The sequence below is a fragment of the Acinonyx jubatus genome, chromosome C1 (assembly GCF_027475565.1).
Source record: "Acinonyx jubatus isolate Ajub_Pintada_27869175 chromosome C1, VMU_Ajub_asm_v1.0, whole genome shotgun sequence".
Taxonomy (NCBI): domain Eukaryota; kingdom Metazoa; phylum Chordata; class Mammalia; order Carnivora; family Felidae; genus Acinonyx; species Acinonyx jubatus.
In genome coordinates, this window is record NC_069381.1 from 49,976,417 (window position 1) to 49,997,426 (window position 21,010).

At 39.0% G+C, this 21,010-nt stretch overlaps 1 protein-coding gene and 1 long non-coding RNA gene across 5 annotated transcripts in view; one reads left to right on the forward strand and one right to left on the reverse strand.

Moving 5' to 3' along the window:
- The window catches only part of PATJ (PATJ crumbs cell polarity complex component), a 362,166-nt gene that overhangs the window by 61,493 nt on the left and 279,663 nt on the right, over positions 1-21,010 (forward strand). For all 4 annotated transcript variants that reach the window (XM_027059027.2, XM_053214164.1, XM_053214163.1 and 1 more), the window contains exons 15-17: positions 8,207-8,341; positions 14,890-15,051; positions 18,597-18,728. In XM_027059027.2, coding sequence (XP_026914828.2) covers positions 8,207-8,341; positions 14,890-15,051; positions 18,597-18,728 — 429 coding nt within the window. The remainder of the gene's footprint in view (positions 1-8,206; positions 8,342-14,889; positions 15,052-18,596; positions 18,729-21,010) is intronic.
- Positions 8,212-21,010, reverse strand: part of LOC113599329 (uncharacterized) — a 35,344-nt gene continuing 22,545 nt past the window's right edge. Inside the window, exon 5 of the long non-coding RNA XR_003420142.2 lies at positions 8,212-8,350. This is a non-coding gene — a long non-coding RNA (uncharacterized LOC113599329). The remainder of the gene's footprint in view (positions 8,351-21,010) is intronic.

The following is a 21,010-nucleotide window of genomic DNA, read 5'->3' on the forward strand; positions in this document are numbered from 1 at the left end:
AATAAACGTTAAAAAAAAAATTAAAAAAAAATCCTCTTGTAATTAGGAGTTTAGTTGTTGGCTCAGTGTCTTGTTTCCCCCTGCAATATGTAAGGAGACTATCCTAGTGGTGCGTCACAGAGGAGGACACTGGAGTTTGCGTAGGTGCAGTGTCCCACCTCAAATTACGCAGCTAGATAGCAGGTGCTTAGAGCACCTTCATTTATCTCCGAAATATTTGCTGAGTTCCTACTCCGTGCTGGACACTGCTGCCAATGGTAGCAAAATGGAAAAATGGGAAAAAAAAAACAAAATGGAAAAGGCTTTTGCTCTCATAGAGCTTAGACTCTGGCTTTGGGTAAGGGCATGATAATTAACAAGTGAAAGGTAGCTTGATCAAATAGTTGTAGATTGTAAATAGTGATGCAAAGGAGTAAACAGAATGGTGACCTCACAGCTGGGGAGGAGGGAGCATTTTGGAGAGAAAGCCAGAGAAAGCCTTTCTGAGCCCGGGCCCGAAGGATAAGGGCATGTGGGGCTGGGAACCTGGTGACTGGCAGGTGTAAAAGTCCTTTAGGAGGATAGGGCCAGCTTGTGGGAGAATGGAAGTTGTTAGGGTCAAACTGAGTGAAGATTAGAATTAAAAAAAAATTTTTTTTATCTTAATGTTTATTTACATGAGAGAGTGAGAGAGGGACAGACAATCCCAAGTGGGCCCGTGCTGTCAGTACCGAGCCCGATGTGGGGCTCGAACCCATGAACCATGAGCTCATGACCTGAGCCAAAGTCGGACACTCAACTGAATGAGCCACCCAGGCGCCCCGAAGACTAGAATGTTAAATGAGGATGGTGAGGGAGACCAGGTGCTACAGGGCTTCTAGATCCATGGTGCTAAGCCTGGGCTTCAGTTGTGGTGCCAGGTAACACCAGTGGAAAGATTAAGTGGTTCAATGTGGAGATCTGCGATCAAGGCTGTAGGTTTTTCTTCCATCTCCTCAGGTTTCTATTTAGGGAATCCATGTTTCATGGACATGGCTGGTGTTCCTAAGGGTCTGGCTGTCTTCAGGTGGTCACTCCAGTTTGCTTCTCCATTGCCACCACTCTTGAAGGGATGATGATTCTGGAAGCATCTTCACGAATTACTTACTGGCCAGTGTAACAGATAAGCTTTTCTTATGAAGTGGATGGAGTTGTGGGGAAAGAGGGAGGTGAAAGCAATTTACACTGGCTTGAGCATTAGCTGCACTGCTTCTAGGAAGCCGTTAATCATGACATGAGAACGGTTTTCCCGCATCTGGGGAGACTGTACTTTTAGGGATGGCTTTCTTGGCAACTGTTTACTATTAAGATGATCACAGCACTGTGAGGGAGAAGCATTTAGCTCATGCTGGTGACCTTTCCGCTGGCCATCAGTTGTAATTTGGAGTGAGCATTAGTAATATCCCTGGTGTGGGAAACAAACATAACAGGTCCTGTTGTCTGGTTTTGACAAGACAGGCTGGCAGATTTCACTTTATTTCCTTCCTGAATTATATTCTCTGAACCAAAGGACATTAAAACACGAGTTTCCCCCTCACTCTATATAAGCAAATCTAATTTTTAAGGCAGTGGGATGTACCACTCCCCACCCACCACCACTCCGGGAGTTGCAGTGGGTATTAACACTCGATTACCAGGATCAGTTCTTTGCTTTATTATTTATTTAATTTTTTAATTTCTTTATTTTCATTTTTTTGAGATAGTGTATGTGGGTGAGCAGGGGGAGGGGCAGAGGGAGAGAGAGAGAATCTCAAGCAGGCTTCATGCTCAACATGGAGCCCCAGTGCAAGGCTCAGTCTCATGACCCTTGGATCATAACCTGAGCCGAAATCAAGAGTCAGATGCTCCATTGACCTAGCCACCCAGTTTCTTTGCTTTAAACACGTTTTCTCCTGGGGCGCCTGGGTGACTCAGTCGGTGAAGCATCCCACTCTTTATTTCCGCTCAAGTCATGATCTCATGGTTCATGAGATTGAGCCCTGTGTTGGGCTCTGTGCTGACAGCATGGAGCCTGCTTGAGATTCTCTCTCCCCCTCTCTCTACTCCTGTCCCATGCACTCTCTCTTTCTCTTTCTAATAATAAACACTTGAAAAAAGTATTTTTTCTCCTTTATTTCTCACAGACACCCTATTGGTCAGCAAGTGTTTTCTTCTTTCCAATTTTAATATGTGGAAACTGAGTGTCAGGCAAGTAGAGTGACTTGTCCAAGATCACATGCAGCTAGTAAGTGGCAAAGTTAGGTAACAAATCAAGGGTTACGTGGCTTCTACACCTGTGCTATTTTTTCTTTAAATAAATAATATATGGATATGACCTGAAATTAAAGGGCGCCTGGGTGGCTCAGTGGATCGAGCGTCCAACTTCAGCTCAGGTCATGATCTCATGGGTGGTGAGTTTGAGCCCCGCGTCAGGCTTGTTGCTGTCAGCGTCCAGCCTACTACAGATTCTCTGTCTCTCTCTCTCTCTGTCTCTCTCTCTTTCTCTCAAAGACAAATAAAACATTAAAAAAAAAAAGACCAAAACTTAAAAAGTTACATAAGTATATACTGCAAAAAGTAAGCTTCTCTCCCATCCCAGTCCCCTTCTTCTCCTCTGCAGACACAACTACTGTGTCAGGTTCTCAAGTGTGTGATTTTATACCTCGCTGGTCTCTTTTTTGAGTGGAGAGCATACGGCACAGAATCCAGTGCTGTAGTAACTGTGGTCCTCTGCTAGGGTAGTGGCCTATCAGAAACAGGAGCTTTTTCAAAAGACACATGTCCTTTTTTTTCCCTCATGACGAGTATTCTAATTTTGTCATTTGTGGTGAGGCCCTTAAAGGAAATTGTGATCCCTTCCTTTCCTCCATTGAGAATTACTGTGCGGGTATTGCTAAAAAGTCTTTTCATTCGTTCAAGGAAGGGTACGGTACTTTCTCAATATGGGTAAAGGAGGTTTATTGGGAGGATGGCGTTTGAGTATATTCTGAAGAATGGATGTGGAGAAATAACTGGAGATTCTAGGTGGAGGAAATACCAACAGCAAAGGTAGAACAAGAGTCATAAGTGCAAAGTGTTTTTTTTTTTTTAACATTTATTTATTTTTGAGACAGAGACAGAGCATGAACAGGGGAGGGGCAGAGAGAGAGGGAGACACAGAATCGGAAGCAGGCTCCAGGCTCTGAGCCATCAGCCCAGAGCCTGACGCGGGGCTCAAACTCACGGACTGTGAGATCGTGACCTGAGCTGAAGTCGGACGCTCAACCAACTGAGCCACCCAGGCACCCCAAGTGCAAAGTGTTAAATCAGGTGTCAAAAGCTCAACTACCATGTGAGCTAGGCAGGTAACATCAATGATATTTAAAACAATAAGTGCCAATTGATTTTTGAGTTTGGTGTTAGGTGACCTGAAAAGAACCTTCACTGCATTTCTGTACAAAAGAGTATATAGTGTATATTTTTTGAATATTTAGAATTAAAATTTTAGATGGGTGAGAAACTTTAATGCTGTGTTCCACTGTTAGTTGAAAAGTTGCAGCTTTATTCTTGGTAAGTTTGTTTTTATTTATGGTAAATTTAGTAATTGTTTCCCTTTTATTTTTTTAATCTTTAAAGGTTTTTTGTTTAGTTTTGTTTTTTTTAGTTTATTTATTTATTTTTGAGAGAGAGCACAAGCTTGGGAGGCACAGAGAGAGGAGACAGAGAATCCCAAGCAGGCTCAGTGCTGTCAGTGCAGGGCCCCAAGCAGGGCTCATACCAATGAACCTTGAGATCATGGCCTGAGCCATGCTTAACTACTTTAGAGTTGATACTTAACCAACTGAGCCACCCAGGTGCCCCTCCCTCTAACTTTTGAACATAAATGGCATTTAACATCTTCAGAGTGTGTGTGTGTGTGTGTGTGAGAGAGAGAGAGAGAGAGAGAGAGAGAGAGGGGCAGACAGACAGACAGACAAGGACCAATCCTGGGGTTCTTTCTGTCCTGTTCTATTTTGAGTTCAGCTTTTTGGGAAGCATCCTCCCCCATCCTACTGACATATCTATTCCTCTCCAGAAGGGTTTTTTCCCTTGAAGCAACATCATTTATATTCCCACTTGAGCATTCTGATGTCTTGTTTTTGGGTCCTAAAAGTAGAGCTTTTAACAAATGAATAACCTATGGTTTGCTTCGTGACAGGTCTCTCCACTCACAGGTTGAAGGGCTCTAGCTTGCTTGGTCTCATTTGATTTTCATCATCCTAGCACTGACAGTAAATCACACAATGGTCATACTTTTCCTTGGATATATTTCTTTGTATCCTTTACTTGTCATATCAGGATCATGAAAATCCCGCTGCTCATTAACTTTGTCAATTTAAATAGGACCCCCCTCGCAAAGCGCATTGAATAAGCATCAATAAAGCATAACATGTGATGTGTGTGAAGGCATCAATCATCCGTCTGTTGCACCCACTTCTGTCATTTTCGCACTTTCTGCTCTCTAAGAACTCAGAATACCAAAGGGGTGGACAACTGAAAGAGACGGATGAAACGGTTGATTTGTTTAGTTGCTAAATGCAGCTGGGACAGGTAATTAAACAGTCCTGCTCCCGCAGAGAAGCCTGCAGCAATGTAACATGAAGTCTCAAAAACCCAGCTGTACTCAGATTTAGATTCAGAACTAATATTAGGTAGGCCTCTTTTAGATTGACAGATTTCATAAACATCGTTTCTGGTTTATTTGTTCAGCGTGATTGAAGATGGAGCATGTGTGTTTTGCTCATGGTTTAAGTTTCTAGGGAGCATGTTCTGTTTATAGACATCTGGGAGAATAGCCTAGAAGGGCACAGCCCTGTCTGTATCTGGAAGGTGAGGGATTCCATGGGCGACCCTCTGTTGTTCCTCTATGCTCCAGTCTGTTCCTGACTTGAACTGTTTCGTGGATTTGGGGAGTGGGGTCAGCCATGTGAATAGATCAGGATTAGTAAGGGGGCAGGATGAGGAGATTGGATCAGTTTCTTCCTTAACCCTTTTATTTTTTATGGGCACATATTGTTATGTAAGTAACTGATCTGTGTGTACAGTAACATCTTTGGGGCATTTCTATGCAGAAATTGCTATCACCGTCAGTTGCTTGAGTAAAAATTTAGCAATTATCTTTTTCATTGACCTTCTACAAGCAGTTCCCTGGCAGGCTTTTTGTAGGGCAGGTGCATTCTTACCCTTCAATTTTTACCGCAAATGTCCCTGACTTTGAAACCTACCCCGACCAACTTTCCAAACTGACCTCCACCAGTTGTGTGTGGTGTCTTGACTCTGATTAGCTCCTTCATGGCACTTATCACAATTAGCAATTATTTGCTTTTCATTTTTTTGTTGGTGAATTGTTTTTTTGTTTGTATCTGCTTGCCATCTTGTTTATTGTGTTTCACAATGGATATTCGTGCCGGGGGCGGAGGTCAAGACTGTTTCTTTCATTCACCTAATGATTCCAACTCATAACTCAAATCCTTGTACATAGTTTACATCCTATAAATATATGCTGGATATGATGTCCAGATTAGATTGTAGATTGTGGTATGCTGGTAAATGTCTAGCTCTCAAAACAAAAATCAAAAACCAGCCCAAATTTGTAGCATTTACCAGTATCCGTGGTGTTAATAATCCCACCATGGCAGATTTCAAGCTACCAAAATGACATCATGGACTGCTGAGCTCCGAAACAATTCACAATAGCACTTCAGTGTTTCCAATTTCTCTGTGGGAACAGGACTGTTTAACTACCTCACCCAGCTTTATTTTGCAGCTCAACATATCCACCATTTCATCTGTCTCTTTCAGTTGCTCACTCCTTCAGGATTTTCTAAGTGTTTTTTTTTTTAACTTATTTTTTAATTTACATCCAAGTTAGTTAGCATGTAGTGCAATAATGATTTCCGGAGTAGAATCCAGTGATTCACCCCCTACATATAACACCCAGTGCTATCCCACAAGTGACTTCCTTAATGCCTCTTGCCTATTTAATCCATCCCCCCACCCACAACCCCTCCAGCAACCCTCAGTTTATTCTCTGTATTTAAGAGTCTCTTATGTTTTGTCCCCCTTCCTGTTTTTATATTATTTTTGCTTCCCTTCCCTTATGTTCCTCTGTTCTAAGTTTTTAGACAGAGAGTATTTCCACTGTACATGTATAACAGAAGTCCCTTAAAGGAGGTAAAGTGTGGTAAAAATAATTAGGAAGTGATGGATTTTGAATACTTATTGCATTTGTCTTTAATATTATTTAATTGTAGTTGTATAGAATTTTCAATAGCTAGCTTACAAAATTCCTGAGAATTGAACAGTCTGTTCTTACAAGTAATCTTCGCATCGTAGAGACGACCTGTGGGTGGATCCGCTGACCACTCTCTGCGCTAGTGTTTGCCTTATAAGCAAAGGGAGATGGTTGACGGTTTCTTATTACAGACAGATTCGAGAGTTTTTATTAACTTTTTACCAGTGAAAATAAAAAAAACACTGAAAAACCCACACATGCGTACACATACACGAATAATAAGGAAACTATGTCTCCTTCTTCAAGGATGTGCATGACTTGGTGCAATGACTAGACAGGAGGATGAGGTGGCGGCAGTGAGAAATAAATCACAGAATGGGAACAAGAATCACACAATGTTAACCCTTCATTTAAAGTGCTGGAACATCTTTTTTTTTTTTTTTTAAATATTACAAGTAAAAATTTATTGACCCTGAGAAAGTACTTCTATTTTGATGTTGCTTCTCACTTATCACAGGAATTACTTCCCAAAAAGAGTGCTGGAACATCTTCATGCCAGAGATGGTGGTAGATCCTGAAGTGCTCGGTGGTCAAGAGCACTTAACTTTCAGAAAATTAGCCCAGGGCCGGAAGTCCCTCATGCCTGTTTTAAGTCCTTGAGGTCTTAGTCCTTAACACTGTTTGCCAGTTCACATTTGTCTGTGTGTATATGGTGGGAAGGAAATGAGCCCCAGATGGTGTCTGAAGAAAGGCCTGTAGATCTCTGGGGACTCAGAGCAGATGTCTACAGGGAGGTGACAAACTCAGAGATAAGGGATTACAGAGAATAGGATATATGAAGGAAGGAGCCATGTTATGGATGCATTGCCACACTCTGTAGGGTTTTCTCCTTAAATGTACAGTTAGAGGTGGGCTGGTACTTTTAGAGAAATAGACTATTGATATAAGAAATATAAACCATAATTAGTACCATGTAACCACATTCGAGTTTGTAGCCTCAATGAGAAATCATTAGCTCCATCTTTGAAAGTCAAGGGAGTGGATTTGTTAGTGCCTTTTTGACCTTTACAGCCAACAACACTGAGTCTCATCTCTTTACTTAGACATTGGCTAGAATTTCTTAACCTTTGACTCATCTGAGCCCATATGAATTCTTTTAAGCCAATGGCATCAATCCTAGGATGGAATAATGATTGCCTTCCTTATTACATAACTACTCTTCCCTAACTGGAAATTGTTCTCACTCAAGTTGGTGAAATGGGAAAGGAGTTCTTTTTTTTCTTTTCTTTTTTTGCTTTTGTTTGTGGAAAAGGAGTTCTTGAGTGAAGTGCCATTTTTCACAGATTAATTCAAAAACACACGAGCCCATGTTTAGTACCCGGTACTATTGTAGGGCCTGAGGTTATAGAGAGAACATACAGACTTTGCACTTAACCAGGGGGGAGCAATCAAGAAAATAGAAATTATAAACAGCGTAGGTTGTGAGCTGTGAGAGAGATGTGTACAAGGTGGTCTTAGACCCCACACAGAGGCACATTAACTTTGATATTAGGAAGAGCTTTCTAGAAGTGACACTTACACTGGAAGTGTGAGTGGAAATTAGGTAATAAAGAGGAACTAGAATGTTCTGGGAGATGGGAAGCCCTGCAGAAATGTGAAACACTGAATATATACTGGAAACTATAGAAGGTTTGGAATGCCTGTTGCTTCGAATTGAAGGCAGGACTTTGCCTGTCTCTCCATTTCTAGGGAATCTGAAAGGAAAAGAATAAGAACAAGCAAACAAATGTTGCATATGTTATTGGTGATTAGTTTTCCCATTATTGTCCTCTACTGGGATCTTCGTGATCTGATTTAAGAGGTGGGGCTTTCATGCCAAAATAACACTTGACAGAGGGATTAACAGTTGGATATGCCCTTGTCATGTTTGATGTTACTGCTTGTGTTTTGCTACAGTTGCTGCCCATTCACACTCTGAGACTTGGCATGGAAGTGGATTCCTTTGATGGGCACCATTATATATCTTCAATTGTTCCAGGTGGTCCTGTTGATACACTGAAACTTCTGCAGCCAGAGGATGAGCTTCTTGAGGTAAAATTTCTGAGAGATAAAAGACAGGACAGGAATTTCTAAGTTGTAGGAAGATGTATTTTTACCAGAAATTCACTGAGTTTACATTACTTCCAATGTAATGTGAGCTACTTAGGCTGAAAAATACTTGGGGAGTTTTGTTAACAATACTGTGTTGTATACTTGAAAAATCACTATAAGAGTAGATCTTCATGTTCTCCCCACACATACACAAAACTATGTGAGGTGATGGATAAGTTAACTAACTTTATTGTGGTAATCAATTTGCAATATAGGTGTATGTGAAATCATCACATTGTACGCTTTCAACTCACACAGTGTTATGTGTCAATTATATCTCAATAAAACTGGAAAAAAAATGAAATAAAATGAAGGCAAAGAAAAATACAGCCTGTGTAATGACAGTTCATTTTCCCTGTCGTTTGGAAGTCCTGAGATAATCTTTTCAGTGCTTATTTAAGTCATTGAGAAAAAAGGCTAATGGCCTGTTTTAGTTTTATAGCATAATTTCTTTGTTTTAGCAAATTTTTTTTAAAGATTTGAATCCCTACACCTTGTTTGCAGTATATGGTCCCATTCATTTGCAAGTTTTATTGGTTATTTCTAATATGAATTAAGCTAGCTGGATGACTTCAGGCTTATGTATTACTGAGTGGTATTTATATGGTCTCCTTGGGATTTGCTCACACAACATGGCAGCCTCAGTGGGCTCACTCAGGCTCCCCAGCCTGTCTTCATTTAGAGCAATTCTACAGCACTACTGCTTTGACAAGACTTTCTTGAGAGATTTTGTTAAATTGGACAGTTCTATAGGTAACACAAAAAAACCAAACAATATTGAATCCCCTAGTTTTACAGACGAGAAAATAAGTCATTGATTATTTCCAACTTTATATCCTCATAGCATGATGACTTTAGTTCATGTCTTCTAACTCCCATTTCACTTTTTTCAAATACATCACACTACTTCCTAAGCTCCAAAAAAAAGTTAGTGGAGGGCAGGGGATGTGGGGAATGTCACACTTAGAGAAGGCTATGTAAAAGAGGGTTCTCCCAAGAGTTAGAAACCACAGGAAGCCCTCAGTTGAGCTTAATGGAATCAACCTTGTAGCCTTAGCCAAGATTAGACTCCCATGGGCCTTGATTTTAGAGATTTCTTTCTAAAGTTTATGCAAAGTGAAATGACAAGGGTAGCAAGTAAGTTTGTTGTTCAATGCAACTGCATTTTTTAGCAGTGTCTGGCCACCTGGAGAAGAATGTTGGGAATTCTGGACTGACTTTTGAGGTCAGAGGGAAAGCTGCTATGACTGGTTGTTGTATTCTGTCATAAGCAAGGGAGGGCAAGATGTTGGAGTCCTGTTTTAAGATGTAGTAAGTTACAGGGTACCTGGAGGGCTCGGTTAGTTAAGCATCTGACTTCCTCTCAGGTCATGATCTTGCAGTTTGTGAGCCGGAGCCCTGTGTCGGGTTCTCTGCTATCAGTACAGAGGCCACTTCAGATCCTCTGTCCCTCTCTTTCTCTGCCCCTCCCCTATTTGTGTGTGCTATCTTTCCTTATCCCTCTCTCTTTCTCAAAATAAATAAACTTAAAAAAAAAAAGATGTAGTAAATTGCTTATTTTTAGAAGTGCTCAAGTAATCATACTGAGATGCTTACTGCAGATTAATGCCCTTAGGTTTTACTTACATGACTCAGGGTTTTTTGTTCTTTGCTTATTGTTTTGGTTTTTGTTTTGGTACTGAGGTCATATCTTTCTCTTCTGATCGTCAGGGCATGTAGTATAGCTTTATGGATACCACACATGATAATCTGGAGATTGGAGACCATTTCTTTTTAATTTTTTTTTAATGTTTATTTATTTTTGAGAGCAAGAGAGTATAAGCCGGGGAAGGACAGAGGGAGAGAGAGAGGGAGATACAGCATCTGAAACAGGCTCCAGGCTCTGAGCTGTCAGCACAGAGCCTGATGTGGGGCTTAAACTCATGAACCATGAGATCGTGACCTGAGCCGAAGTCGGACACTTAACTGACTGAGCCACCCAGGGTCCCCTGCAGACCATTTCTATAATATGAAGTGAGTTTTGTTTTTGTTTTTGTGTTGTTTTTATTTATTTATTTTTAAAGTTTTGTTTTATTTTTTTAATGTTTTATTTATTTTTGAGAGCACGAGCAGGTGAGGGACAGAGAGAGAGGGAGCCCCAGAATCCAAACAGGTTCCAGGGTCTGAGCTGGCAGCACAGAACCCAATGCGGGGCTCAAACTCACAGACTGTGAGATCATGACCTGAGCCGAAGTCGGATGCTTAACTGGCTGAGCCACACAAGGCACCCCTATTTTTTTTTTTAATTTATTTTGAGAGAGATCGTGCCTGAGTGGGGGAAGAGGCAGAGAGAGAGAGGATGAAAGAATTCCAAGCAGGCTCTGTCCTGTCAGTGCGGAGCCAGACATGGGGCTTGATCTCAACAAATCACGAGATCATGACCTGAGCCAAAACCAAGAGTCGGCTCCTTAACCAAGTGAGCCACCCAGGTGCCCCTATAATATGTAGTTTTTAGGTATTATTGAGAAATGAGAGATTTTTGTTTGGAGAGAAGTGGAATTAGTAAAAATCAGTATGATGCTCTCTTTTTTTTTGTGAGAAAGATACATACGTTGTACACCTGAAACTAATGTAATGTTGTATATCAACTACAACTTAAAAATTTTTAATTCCAGCATAGTTAACATACAGTGTTTTGTCAATTACGATTAAAACAAATACAATAAATTACTTTTTCTCCAAGAAAAAAATGTATATACATAACAGAATTTGCCATTGTAACCATTTTTAGTGTATGACATTAAGTATGATTCACTATTAGTATATGGTAGGTGATAAAGAAATATTGGCAAGTATGGAGCAAGTGATTCTGGCCATCAGCTGAGTCCTCTGAGCTTTAGCCAAGATTAGAATCCCATGGGCCTTTCCTCTTATAACAGAATGTGGTATAGTAAGGTAGTATACTTTCTTAAGTATAGTTTTCTGGTGAAGAAACTGGAAATAGGGAATGAAAGATAGGTTTGAAGTCAGAAGAGCTGTTCTGGTTTTGAATTTGCCACAGCTTCACCATGTGTCCTTTGACATGTCAACTTTTTTGAGAATTGTTTTTTCATCAATAGATGCCTACCTCACCATGGTTTTTGTAAGGATGTAATGGAATATTAACTTTTTTTTTTTTAACATACCGTGTTTTATTAGTTTCAGGTGCACAATATAGTGATTCAACAATTCATACATCACTCAGTGCTCAAGACAAGTACACTCCTTAATCCCCTTCACCTATTTAACCTGTCCCCCCCCCCCCCCTCTGGTAACCATCAGTTCTCTATATTTAAAAGTCTCTTTCTTGGGGCCCCTGGGTGGCTCAGTCGGTTGAGCATTCAACTTCAGCTCAGATCATGATTTCATGGTCCATGAGTTCGAGCCCTGCATCGGGCTCTGTGCTGACAGCTCAGAGCCTGGAGTCTGCTTTGGATTCTGTGTCTCCCTCTCTGCCCCTCCCCTGCTTGTGCTCACTCACTTGCTCTCTCTCAAAAATAAACATTAAAAAAAATTTTTTTTTTTAAATTTTTTAAAATTTTTTAAAATTTTTAAAAATTTTTAAAAAAAATTTTTGATTTTTCTTTTTTTCCTCTTAGCTCTTTTGTTCCGTAAATTCCATGTAAGCGAAATCATATGGTACTTGTCTTTCTCTGACTGACTTATTTTGCCTAGCATTATACTCTCTAGCTCTAACCATGTCATTGCCTAAGATTTCATTCTTTTTTATGGCTGAATAATATTCCACTGTATGTATACCACATCTTTATTCATCAGTCTATGGACACTTGGGCTGCTTCTATAATTTGGCTATTGTAAATACTGCTGTAAACAGGGGGGTAGATGTATCCCTTTGGATTAGTGTTTTTGTATTCTTTGGGTAAATATCCAGTAGTGCCATTGTTGGATTCTAGTGTATTTCTATTTTTAACTTTTTGAGGAACCTTCATACAGTTTTCCACAGTGGCTACGTTCATCCATGTAAACTTGAAAGCATAATCTCACGGTGAGATCTTGGCAGTATTATCACTGTGAAAAGGCATAAACAATCTTGATGGGATAAGATGAATGAGGATTGACTGAGGTAATGCAGTGGGACAATACTTGTACAGTATTATGTACTCTGCAAATGTGTATGTGTGTGTTTTCTAATCACAAAGTCTGAGTAATTGAGACTTGATGCCACTTAAGAGGGTCTCCACTTGGAGGGCCTAGAGAAATACTGTGAACTCTAAAATAAAAGTTGGCTTATTCTGAATAATCAAATATAGAAATAAAAAAAAAGCTGTCTAAAGTTAGCCAATAAACTCTTGAACTTTGTGTGTGTGTGTGTGTGTGTGTGTGTGTGTGTGTGTGTAATGTAGCATACTCCTTAGAGCTTAAAACCAGAAACACAAATGTGCTTTGGGGTTAGAACATTGTGCCAAGTCTCAGCCCAGAGCAGCTATTTACAGCAGCCATAAATCCTCTTAGATAGGAATTGGTAATGGGAAATGTGACCAATCCCTTTAGCAGTAGAGAGTAGTGAGGAGGACTACCAGGCACCTGCTGTAATAATTGGAGACAATTCAAATGAATAAATAATGAGCTAAATAAATATTTAAATGTACTCCAAGATAAAAACCTGAAAAGTGATTTTCCAATTTGTTGAAGTAATGTGAAACACAAACTAATACTTGCATATGGGTAGAATTCCTGCTTTGGTTATATCTGCTTGCTTTATTTCCAGTATAGGGTACTACCCATTTGGGTGATTTTAGAACTTCCTGTGTTTGTGGCACCAGTTGGCACTGTGGACATGATATGACCTGTGAAGGTTGACTGTCAGTTCTTCCAAGGAAAAACCTTTATTAGCTGTTGAACTTGCTGTCCCCTGGCTCCCTTTCATCAGTCATAAAGTCTTGGGAGATGGTATTTACTTTCCTACTAGGACTAGCTCCCTGAAGCACATATGGGTCTCTTTACTAGGTGGTGATTTCTCTGTAAATAATTAGGAGGCAGAGAGATGGCGTCCAGCCTGATCGCTAAGTACTTGTATGTTGCAGGCCTGAGAATAGTTCCCAGGGATGATTGACTTGGGGCTCAGGCAGCTGCTGATGAGATACTTCCAATGACTCACAGTGTCATATTGTCTGAGAATGACAGATTTTGTGCAAAGGTTTCTTCTCCCAGGAAGTCAGCCCCCCCAGTTATGTGGATATTAACACTGCACCTGTCAGAAATTAATGCCAGACCAGAGATAACTTTAAAACTAATAATGTTGCGGAACCCTCCCAGGAAGGTAGGAGTCCAGTCCAGATGTGAAAAGATGATTTGATGCCTGGATGTATTCATGCCTCAGCTTTGAGGGACTAGCAGACAGGTCAGCTTTTGGTGGCATTTAGTCAGAACTGGGAGAGGTCCTGGAGCTTAGGTCATATATATAAAAAGTTAGAATAGGTTTATCTTTCTAAATCATCTTTGGTGTAACATATTGTGACTACGCACTAAAATAGGAAATTTAGGAAATTTTTTGGTGGTAAGCACTAAGCATTAGTAAGGAGTAGTTGGTTATCATTTTGTTCTTTTAAACATATGGGACACACAGGGGCGCCTGGGTGACTCAGTCGGTAAAACATCAGACCGTCTCAGGTCGTGATCTCATGGTCTGTGAGTTCGAGCCCTGCATCGGGCTCTGTGTTAACAGCTTGGAGCCTGAAGCCTGCTTCAGATCCTGTGTTTCTCTGTCTCTGTCCCTCCCCCACTTGTGCTCTGTCTCTGTTTCCCTCTCTCAAAAATAAAGAAAAAAGAAAAAAAAGCAACTTAAACACATGGGACACACAAAAAGCAATTGGAAAACTGGCACACTTCCTGTACTTGATGGCTATGTCACAGCATGTAAGAATAGAATACAGGCACGCTTATACGTATTTCTTTTTGATCGACAGGGTTTTTCTAGGATTTTCTAGTTTATGGCATGTGAAAAAAAATTTTGACAGCTGAGTATCCTAGATTTTGTTACCTACACATTATAAGCTGAGCAGGTTTTAATTTTAGCCTTAAATTTAGTGTTAATATCTGTTAGTGGTGTTTTTATGAAATGAAAAAGCACAAGGAGACCATCTTAGAAAGGTTATCAATGATGTTTAATGTTTAAAGAGAGATGTGTAGATGATAGAATTCAACATTGGAGTCTAGAAAAGAGAAACCATGGAGGTGTGAAAAATTAGGCACATCACTTGTAATCTTCACACGTTATACTTTGTTCACTGAAATTCAGTCAAGGTTTAGCTTTAATTTTTATGCATTTAGTTTTGTATATTTATGCATTAGTTTTTTATGTTTGGTTACTGCTAAAATAACGTGAATACATTTAAACCCTTTGTTCATAGGAAAAATAAAATAATACTGTTTTGATTCTGATGTAAGCATGGGACTTTGGTTTTTTCATTGGGGCCTCCTCAGTTCTGACTTGTCCCTTGACTTTCTAGGTCAATGGTGTGCAGCTCTATGGGAAATCTCGCCGAGAAGCAGTCTCCTTTCTCAAAGAAGTGCCACCTCCCTTTACCTTGGTTTGCTGTCGACGACTCTTTGATGATGAAGCCTCTGTAGATGAACCAAGGACCACCGAAGCCTCTCTTCCCAAGATAGAGGTACAAACTGAATATGGTTCCCATATGCGGTTCCCATAGGAATGCCTGTTCATCCAAGATGCCCTGGAGAGAGTATTTGGATAGGAAGGGAGGGGAGACACTTCTTCCCTCTTTTATATGACTAAAGTAGCACTTACAGGCAACAATGCATAGCTTTTCAAATTGTTACTTTTCATTTAACATCATAAAACTTTTTTCTTCCTTTTTTAATTTTTTTAACTTGAAATGGTGGAGATATTAACATGCATGCACTTTGATTTTAGAGAATTTTTTTTTTTTTTTTTTTTTTTTTTAAGTAATTTCCTGGGCTCATTACTTCTGGATCCCAGTTCAACTCAGTTCATCTTAAGTTTAAGACGGTGATGAGTGTTAAATATCTAATGGACTTCCCTTTTTCAGAGCCTTAAAAATATGAAGATCTATGACCGGTTTTGAAGTGAGTAAAAATTGCTATAAAAGCCTTCAGAAGGTCAGAGAAGAATATAACATTTTCTGTGCTTTTAGTCCTCTTTTTTTGTTTTGTTTTTTAATTTTTTTTTTATTTTAAAGAACATTGTGATTATGAAAACAGTTTTAAGCACATGCTTTGCCATTTTATGCCATTTGTAACCTCATCTTTCATGCCACTTTCCCTACCCCTCCCCCCTTTCCAGACTCTTACAAATTATAATTCTATTAACACCAGTTTACATACACAGAGCCTTTCTTTTACCTGCCTGTGGTCTGAATTTCAACATATATGGACTCTAATTGTGCCTCTACCACTTAATGATTGTGAATCTTGGAGCAGATAACTTCCTTTGAATATTCATCTTCTTTTGAAAATTGGGGATGCTTATAGTACTTACCACCCTCATCAGTTTGTGTGAGAAGGAAATGAAATACTATGTGCACAGTTCTTAGTGCAATGCCTTCCACGTGGAAAGTGCTCAGGAAAAGTTAACGATAGCTCTTGACTCTTCCAGTCCACCCATCTTTGTTTGCTAATTTCCTAAAGTATGTAAGAGGCTAGCACTGTCGTAGGTCACAAAGTCTTTCATGTGATGTGACAACTCCGCTCCCGTGGGCAGAGCCATATCTTAAAATTAATTTGTGCCATATCTTAAAATTAATTTGTGTCTCGGGGCGCCTGGGTGGCTCAGTCGGTTAAGCGTCCGACTTCGGCTCAGGTCACGATCTCACTGTCTGTGAGTTCGAGCCCCGTGTCGGGCTCTGTGTTGACAGCTCAGAGCCTGGAGCCTGTTTCGGATTCTGTGTCTCCCTCTCTCTCTGACCCTCCCCCGTTCATGCTCTGTCTCTCTCTGTCTCAAAAATAAATAAATGTTAAAAAAAAAAATTAAAAAAAAATTAATTTGTGTCTCATAGTGTTTTTATTCTGTACTGGGTGTACAAGAATTGCCCTGCCCATTATTGATTATTGATTAAGAATCTTTTTTTTTTAATGTTTATCTTTGGTAAAATCTATTCCAAAGAAGAGACTCGAATCACTTTTGTGATTCTTACTATCGTACTAAAATTCAGTGTGGATGAGGGCTTACCTCTAAAGGTTGATAAAAATGCCTTTAATCAAATCTTACAGGGTGTGTAAATCACCAACCCAGCTTGCTGACTCTGTGCTCCCATCTGTCATCCTTTACCACAATGGGTAAACAACAGCTTTGAATTATTCTAAATGTCAACCTTGCTGCCCATTAGTTGATTGCTTTCTCTTCTGTAAATACAGAGTTAGGCAGAATTGATTCTATCAGAGTGATATATCTCAGGTTGGAGTATAATATCCTACATACCTTAGATGCCTTGAAATTTCTGTAAGCTTAGGTTTTATAAGTGTATGCGGTTTCTTAAAATCCTGGCTTTCTTTTCCATCTGTCTTTGTTTTTTGTTTTTTTTTTTTTTCTATTTATCCCTATATCATCTTACGTTCTTAAACCTTATCTGGTTAGACAACTTAGCCAGAATTCTAATGCTCATTAATCATTGAGGATATTAAATGCACAGCAAAACATCAATCACATCGTATTAGGTATTGGAACTTTACTTTTTTGGAAGGTATAATGTTTTCTTTTTAAATATCATTTCCTCACATCAAACTTATATATACAGAGGTTACTGATTCAGTGGATCCCCCTAATTTCAAGTTTTGTAATTCAAGAACCCAGAAATTGTTCCCATGTTTTGATTCAATCCACCATGAATCGGGTATTGACTTTCCATGTCCTGTGGGGACAGTTTGAGATCTGGACCGACCCTAATTTTAAAAATGTTTTTGTACTTGCTCTGGTGCCTTGCTCTTCCACATTAGAGGGGCCCCCTCCCTTTGATTTCATTAAATGGATTTTCTTATGCAAGTCACTCAAAATTACATTCATAGGAACAATGCACTTTGATTTTATTTACTAAGAGCACCCAAAGTTTTAAGAAGTCTACTTTGAAAAATTAGTCCATAGCTTTATTTAGAAAGTTTCAAGGGAAATGCAAAGATGGATGATTTGTTAATGTATTGAACAAAGATTTATCAAGTGCCTAGTGCACGCCAGGCTGTATTGTGGGCTGAGCAGATAACCATCGGTAAACTCCATGGTAGCCCACACAGAATTTCCATTCTAGCCTGTCATTTTGTTAGTTGCTACAAAGAAAAAGAAGATAATTTTTGAGCTTCAGGTAGAAGTTCAGAATATTTTGAGCAAGATAGATCATATAAAAAATAATACCATGCTATAAATAGTATTGAAAACTGAAAGCAGCTTCTCTCCTTCTGTGTAGTTGACTCATTGACCAACTATGATTTAGCTTCCTAGAATTCCCTATAGCAGTGACTCTTTTACCTGAAAGGAGGGAAGGAGTCTGGAATAGGGGGACTCAGGAGTGTGAAGTCAAGAAAAATAACCAAGGATCTCTGTATCGAATAGTTTTGCTGGCTTACGTCCTCCATCCAAGACCAGATTTTCTTTATTTCAACTCAGTGATTTTTTTTTAATCTGGTATTTAGACCTTCACAATTCACAAGGACTTGGGGTTTTTTCCACTATGTTTTTCTAGTGAAGTTTTTCTTAACTTCCAGGAGCCAACAGAAGTGGTTTCCCTTTTGTCTTACACTAGTCTCTCTCTTTGTTGGCATCTTTCTGTCTCTCACTGTAATTGTGAATTCAGGTATTGCTACTTAAATATCTTATAAACTTTGACTTTGTATGATATTTACATTTTTTTCTTAAATCACATATTTTTCCTTTTATGCTTCTAATGGGATGACAGACCTCATTGAAGTATAAGAGGTCAGTGTTAATATTTTGAATGAAACAGTTACTTACATTTAAAAAAAATCCAACTGTATGAGCAGCCTGCATTTTTAAGTACTTGAATTTTCTTGAGGATCTTATCCTAGAGTGTGTGTACCCCAGCACATGCCCCTTTTTAAAAGATTATAAACTATGCATGCCAAAGAGAATTCCCAGTTTGAGAAGAAGCTATGAGATTCCTGATATGTTAATTCTTTTCAGAATTGAAAGGACAATGTTTTGAAGCATTTATCTTCTTCGGTGTTTCAGGCTGACCACAGTGTAGATGTCCATACTGAAGATGATGATGATGGGGAATTAGCATTATGGTCTCCTGAAGTCAAGATAGTTGAACTTGTAAAAGATCATAAAGGCTTGGGATTCAGCATTTTGGATTACCAGGTATAAAAATCTATATTGAGTTTCTGGAGGGATTTGTTTGTTTTAAAGGTATGCGGAAAAGTAATTATTTAAGGAACCCACTAGGGAAAAATGAATGATTTGATGTATAATGCTATCATCCAAAGACAGGTGTTAAAATTCCCATTGTTACCTTTGCAACTGGTAGCTTTCTTAGTGAATAAAATGATGGGTGATATAATAATTGAATAGTGAGGGAAGCAATAGTTTTATACCCATGGATGCTTTTAGAAACTGGAGCTTGAAGAATTTTTTAAAATTATTTATTTTGAGAGAGAGAGAGAGAGAGAGAGAATGTGAGCAGGGGAGGGGCAGGGAAAGAGGGAGAGAGAGAATCCCAAGCAGGCTCCTCTCTGTCAATGTGGAGCCTGATGACGGGCTCAGCCTCATGACCGCAAAACCACAACCCAAGCTGATATCAAAAGTCCAATGCTCAACCAACTGAGCCACCTAGGTGACCCTTCAAGAATTTTTTTATATGGAGGGATTGTTTTCCCCAGCTTAAAAAAAACTTTTTTTAATATTATTTATTTTTGAAAGAGAGAACAGGGGAGGAGCAGAGAGAGAAGGAGACACAGAATCTGAATCAGGTTCTAGGTTGTGGGCTGTCAGCATGGAGCCCAACACGAGGCTCGAACCCACAAACCGTGAGATCGTGACCTGAGCCAAAGTTGGACGCTCAACTGACTGAGCCACCCAGCTGCCCCTTCCCCAGCTTTATTGAAATATGTTTCACATACCATAACATTCATGCATTTCAGGCATGCCATTTGGTTGTTTTTAGTATATTCAGAGTTGTGCAACCATCACCACAGTCTTAATTTTAGAACACTTCATCACCGCAGAAAGAAACCCCATCCACATGATAGTCATTCATTCCTAATTCTCTCTTCTCTCTCCCCTTCACATGAAGGTTTTTATTGTTTTGCTTTTCTGTTAACAGAAATGTTCTTGGTGAAATTATGTATTTGTATTTAATATAGGACACATGACATTTATTTATATGTACTCCAATTATAATTAGAGTCAAGTCACTAATGTATTTGGGAGGAGGTGTGTGTGAAAGATCCCAATAAGACATCTATCTATATGTTGTATCAGTTTACCAGTTTACAGTATTTTTAGACCTTCTGATTATCATGGGGAATTTAGAACTGTTGGCAAAAAAGCTCTTCACTTTTAAGATGCATATTTTAATACTTTAGTGCTGCCTAAACACATTGTGGTTTAATAAAGCAAAATGTACTCTATCAAAGCACATAAAATGCCAAGTGATATAAAAATCAATTTTTTTTAATATAATAAGGCATTCGGGAACAGATTAAAAGAAAAATACTTTGAGCATTATGTAAGAACATTAAATTCCATATTTAGGCAGTATGATTTAAGATTACTGAAATAGATTGTTCATTTTTGCTGCATATTTCTATGCCAGATAACCCTCTCTGTTATTAGAACTTTTCTTTGGAATATTACTGAATTATGATTTGCTGATTCTAAATAATGCATAATTGGGGAGATATTTTTATCAAGAAGTATCAATACTGTAAGATTCTAGAAGCTTATATATTGGTTAATATAAGACATATAAAACAAATTTTAGGTACTACCTCAATTTTTCTTCCCCCGTATATCCTTATTACCTACTATGTGGTAAATGATAAATATTTGCGGAATATTTTAAACTGAATAAAGAGAGCGCATGTGTGTGTATGTGGGGGAGGGGCAGAAAGAGAGGGAGAGAGAGAATCTCTCTGACAGTGCAGAGCCCAATGCAAGGCTCAAACCCACAAGCCATGAGATCGTGACCTGAGCAGAAATCAAAAGTCTGACGCTCAACTGACAGAGCCACACAGGCACCTCTAGGTTAGCCAAAATTAACTGGAACTAAATGAACACATCCAACGAAATTTATTGTTTACCATTTTGATCATTAGGGTTTAGTTTAGAAAACACCTTTCAGATGTAGTGTTAGATATTCAGGTACATTTCCATTATCATTGGAGCTATATGTATTTGCATTATTACATAAGGTATTAAAATGGTCATGCTTACCCTCTTAAATGACATTATCTGCAAGCTTTATATTTCGAATATTGCCCATGTTAAAGCAGAGAAGTGTTTCAGAAATAAAAACCAAACCAAACTTCAGTAAAGGATAGAAAGAAAAGTTTGATAGTCCTTAAGAATTTAACCTCTAGTTAACAGAAGAATTCTTTTAGCAGTTCTGAGCTTTACACTTAAAAATAGTTCCAAATATGGAA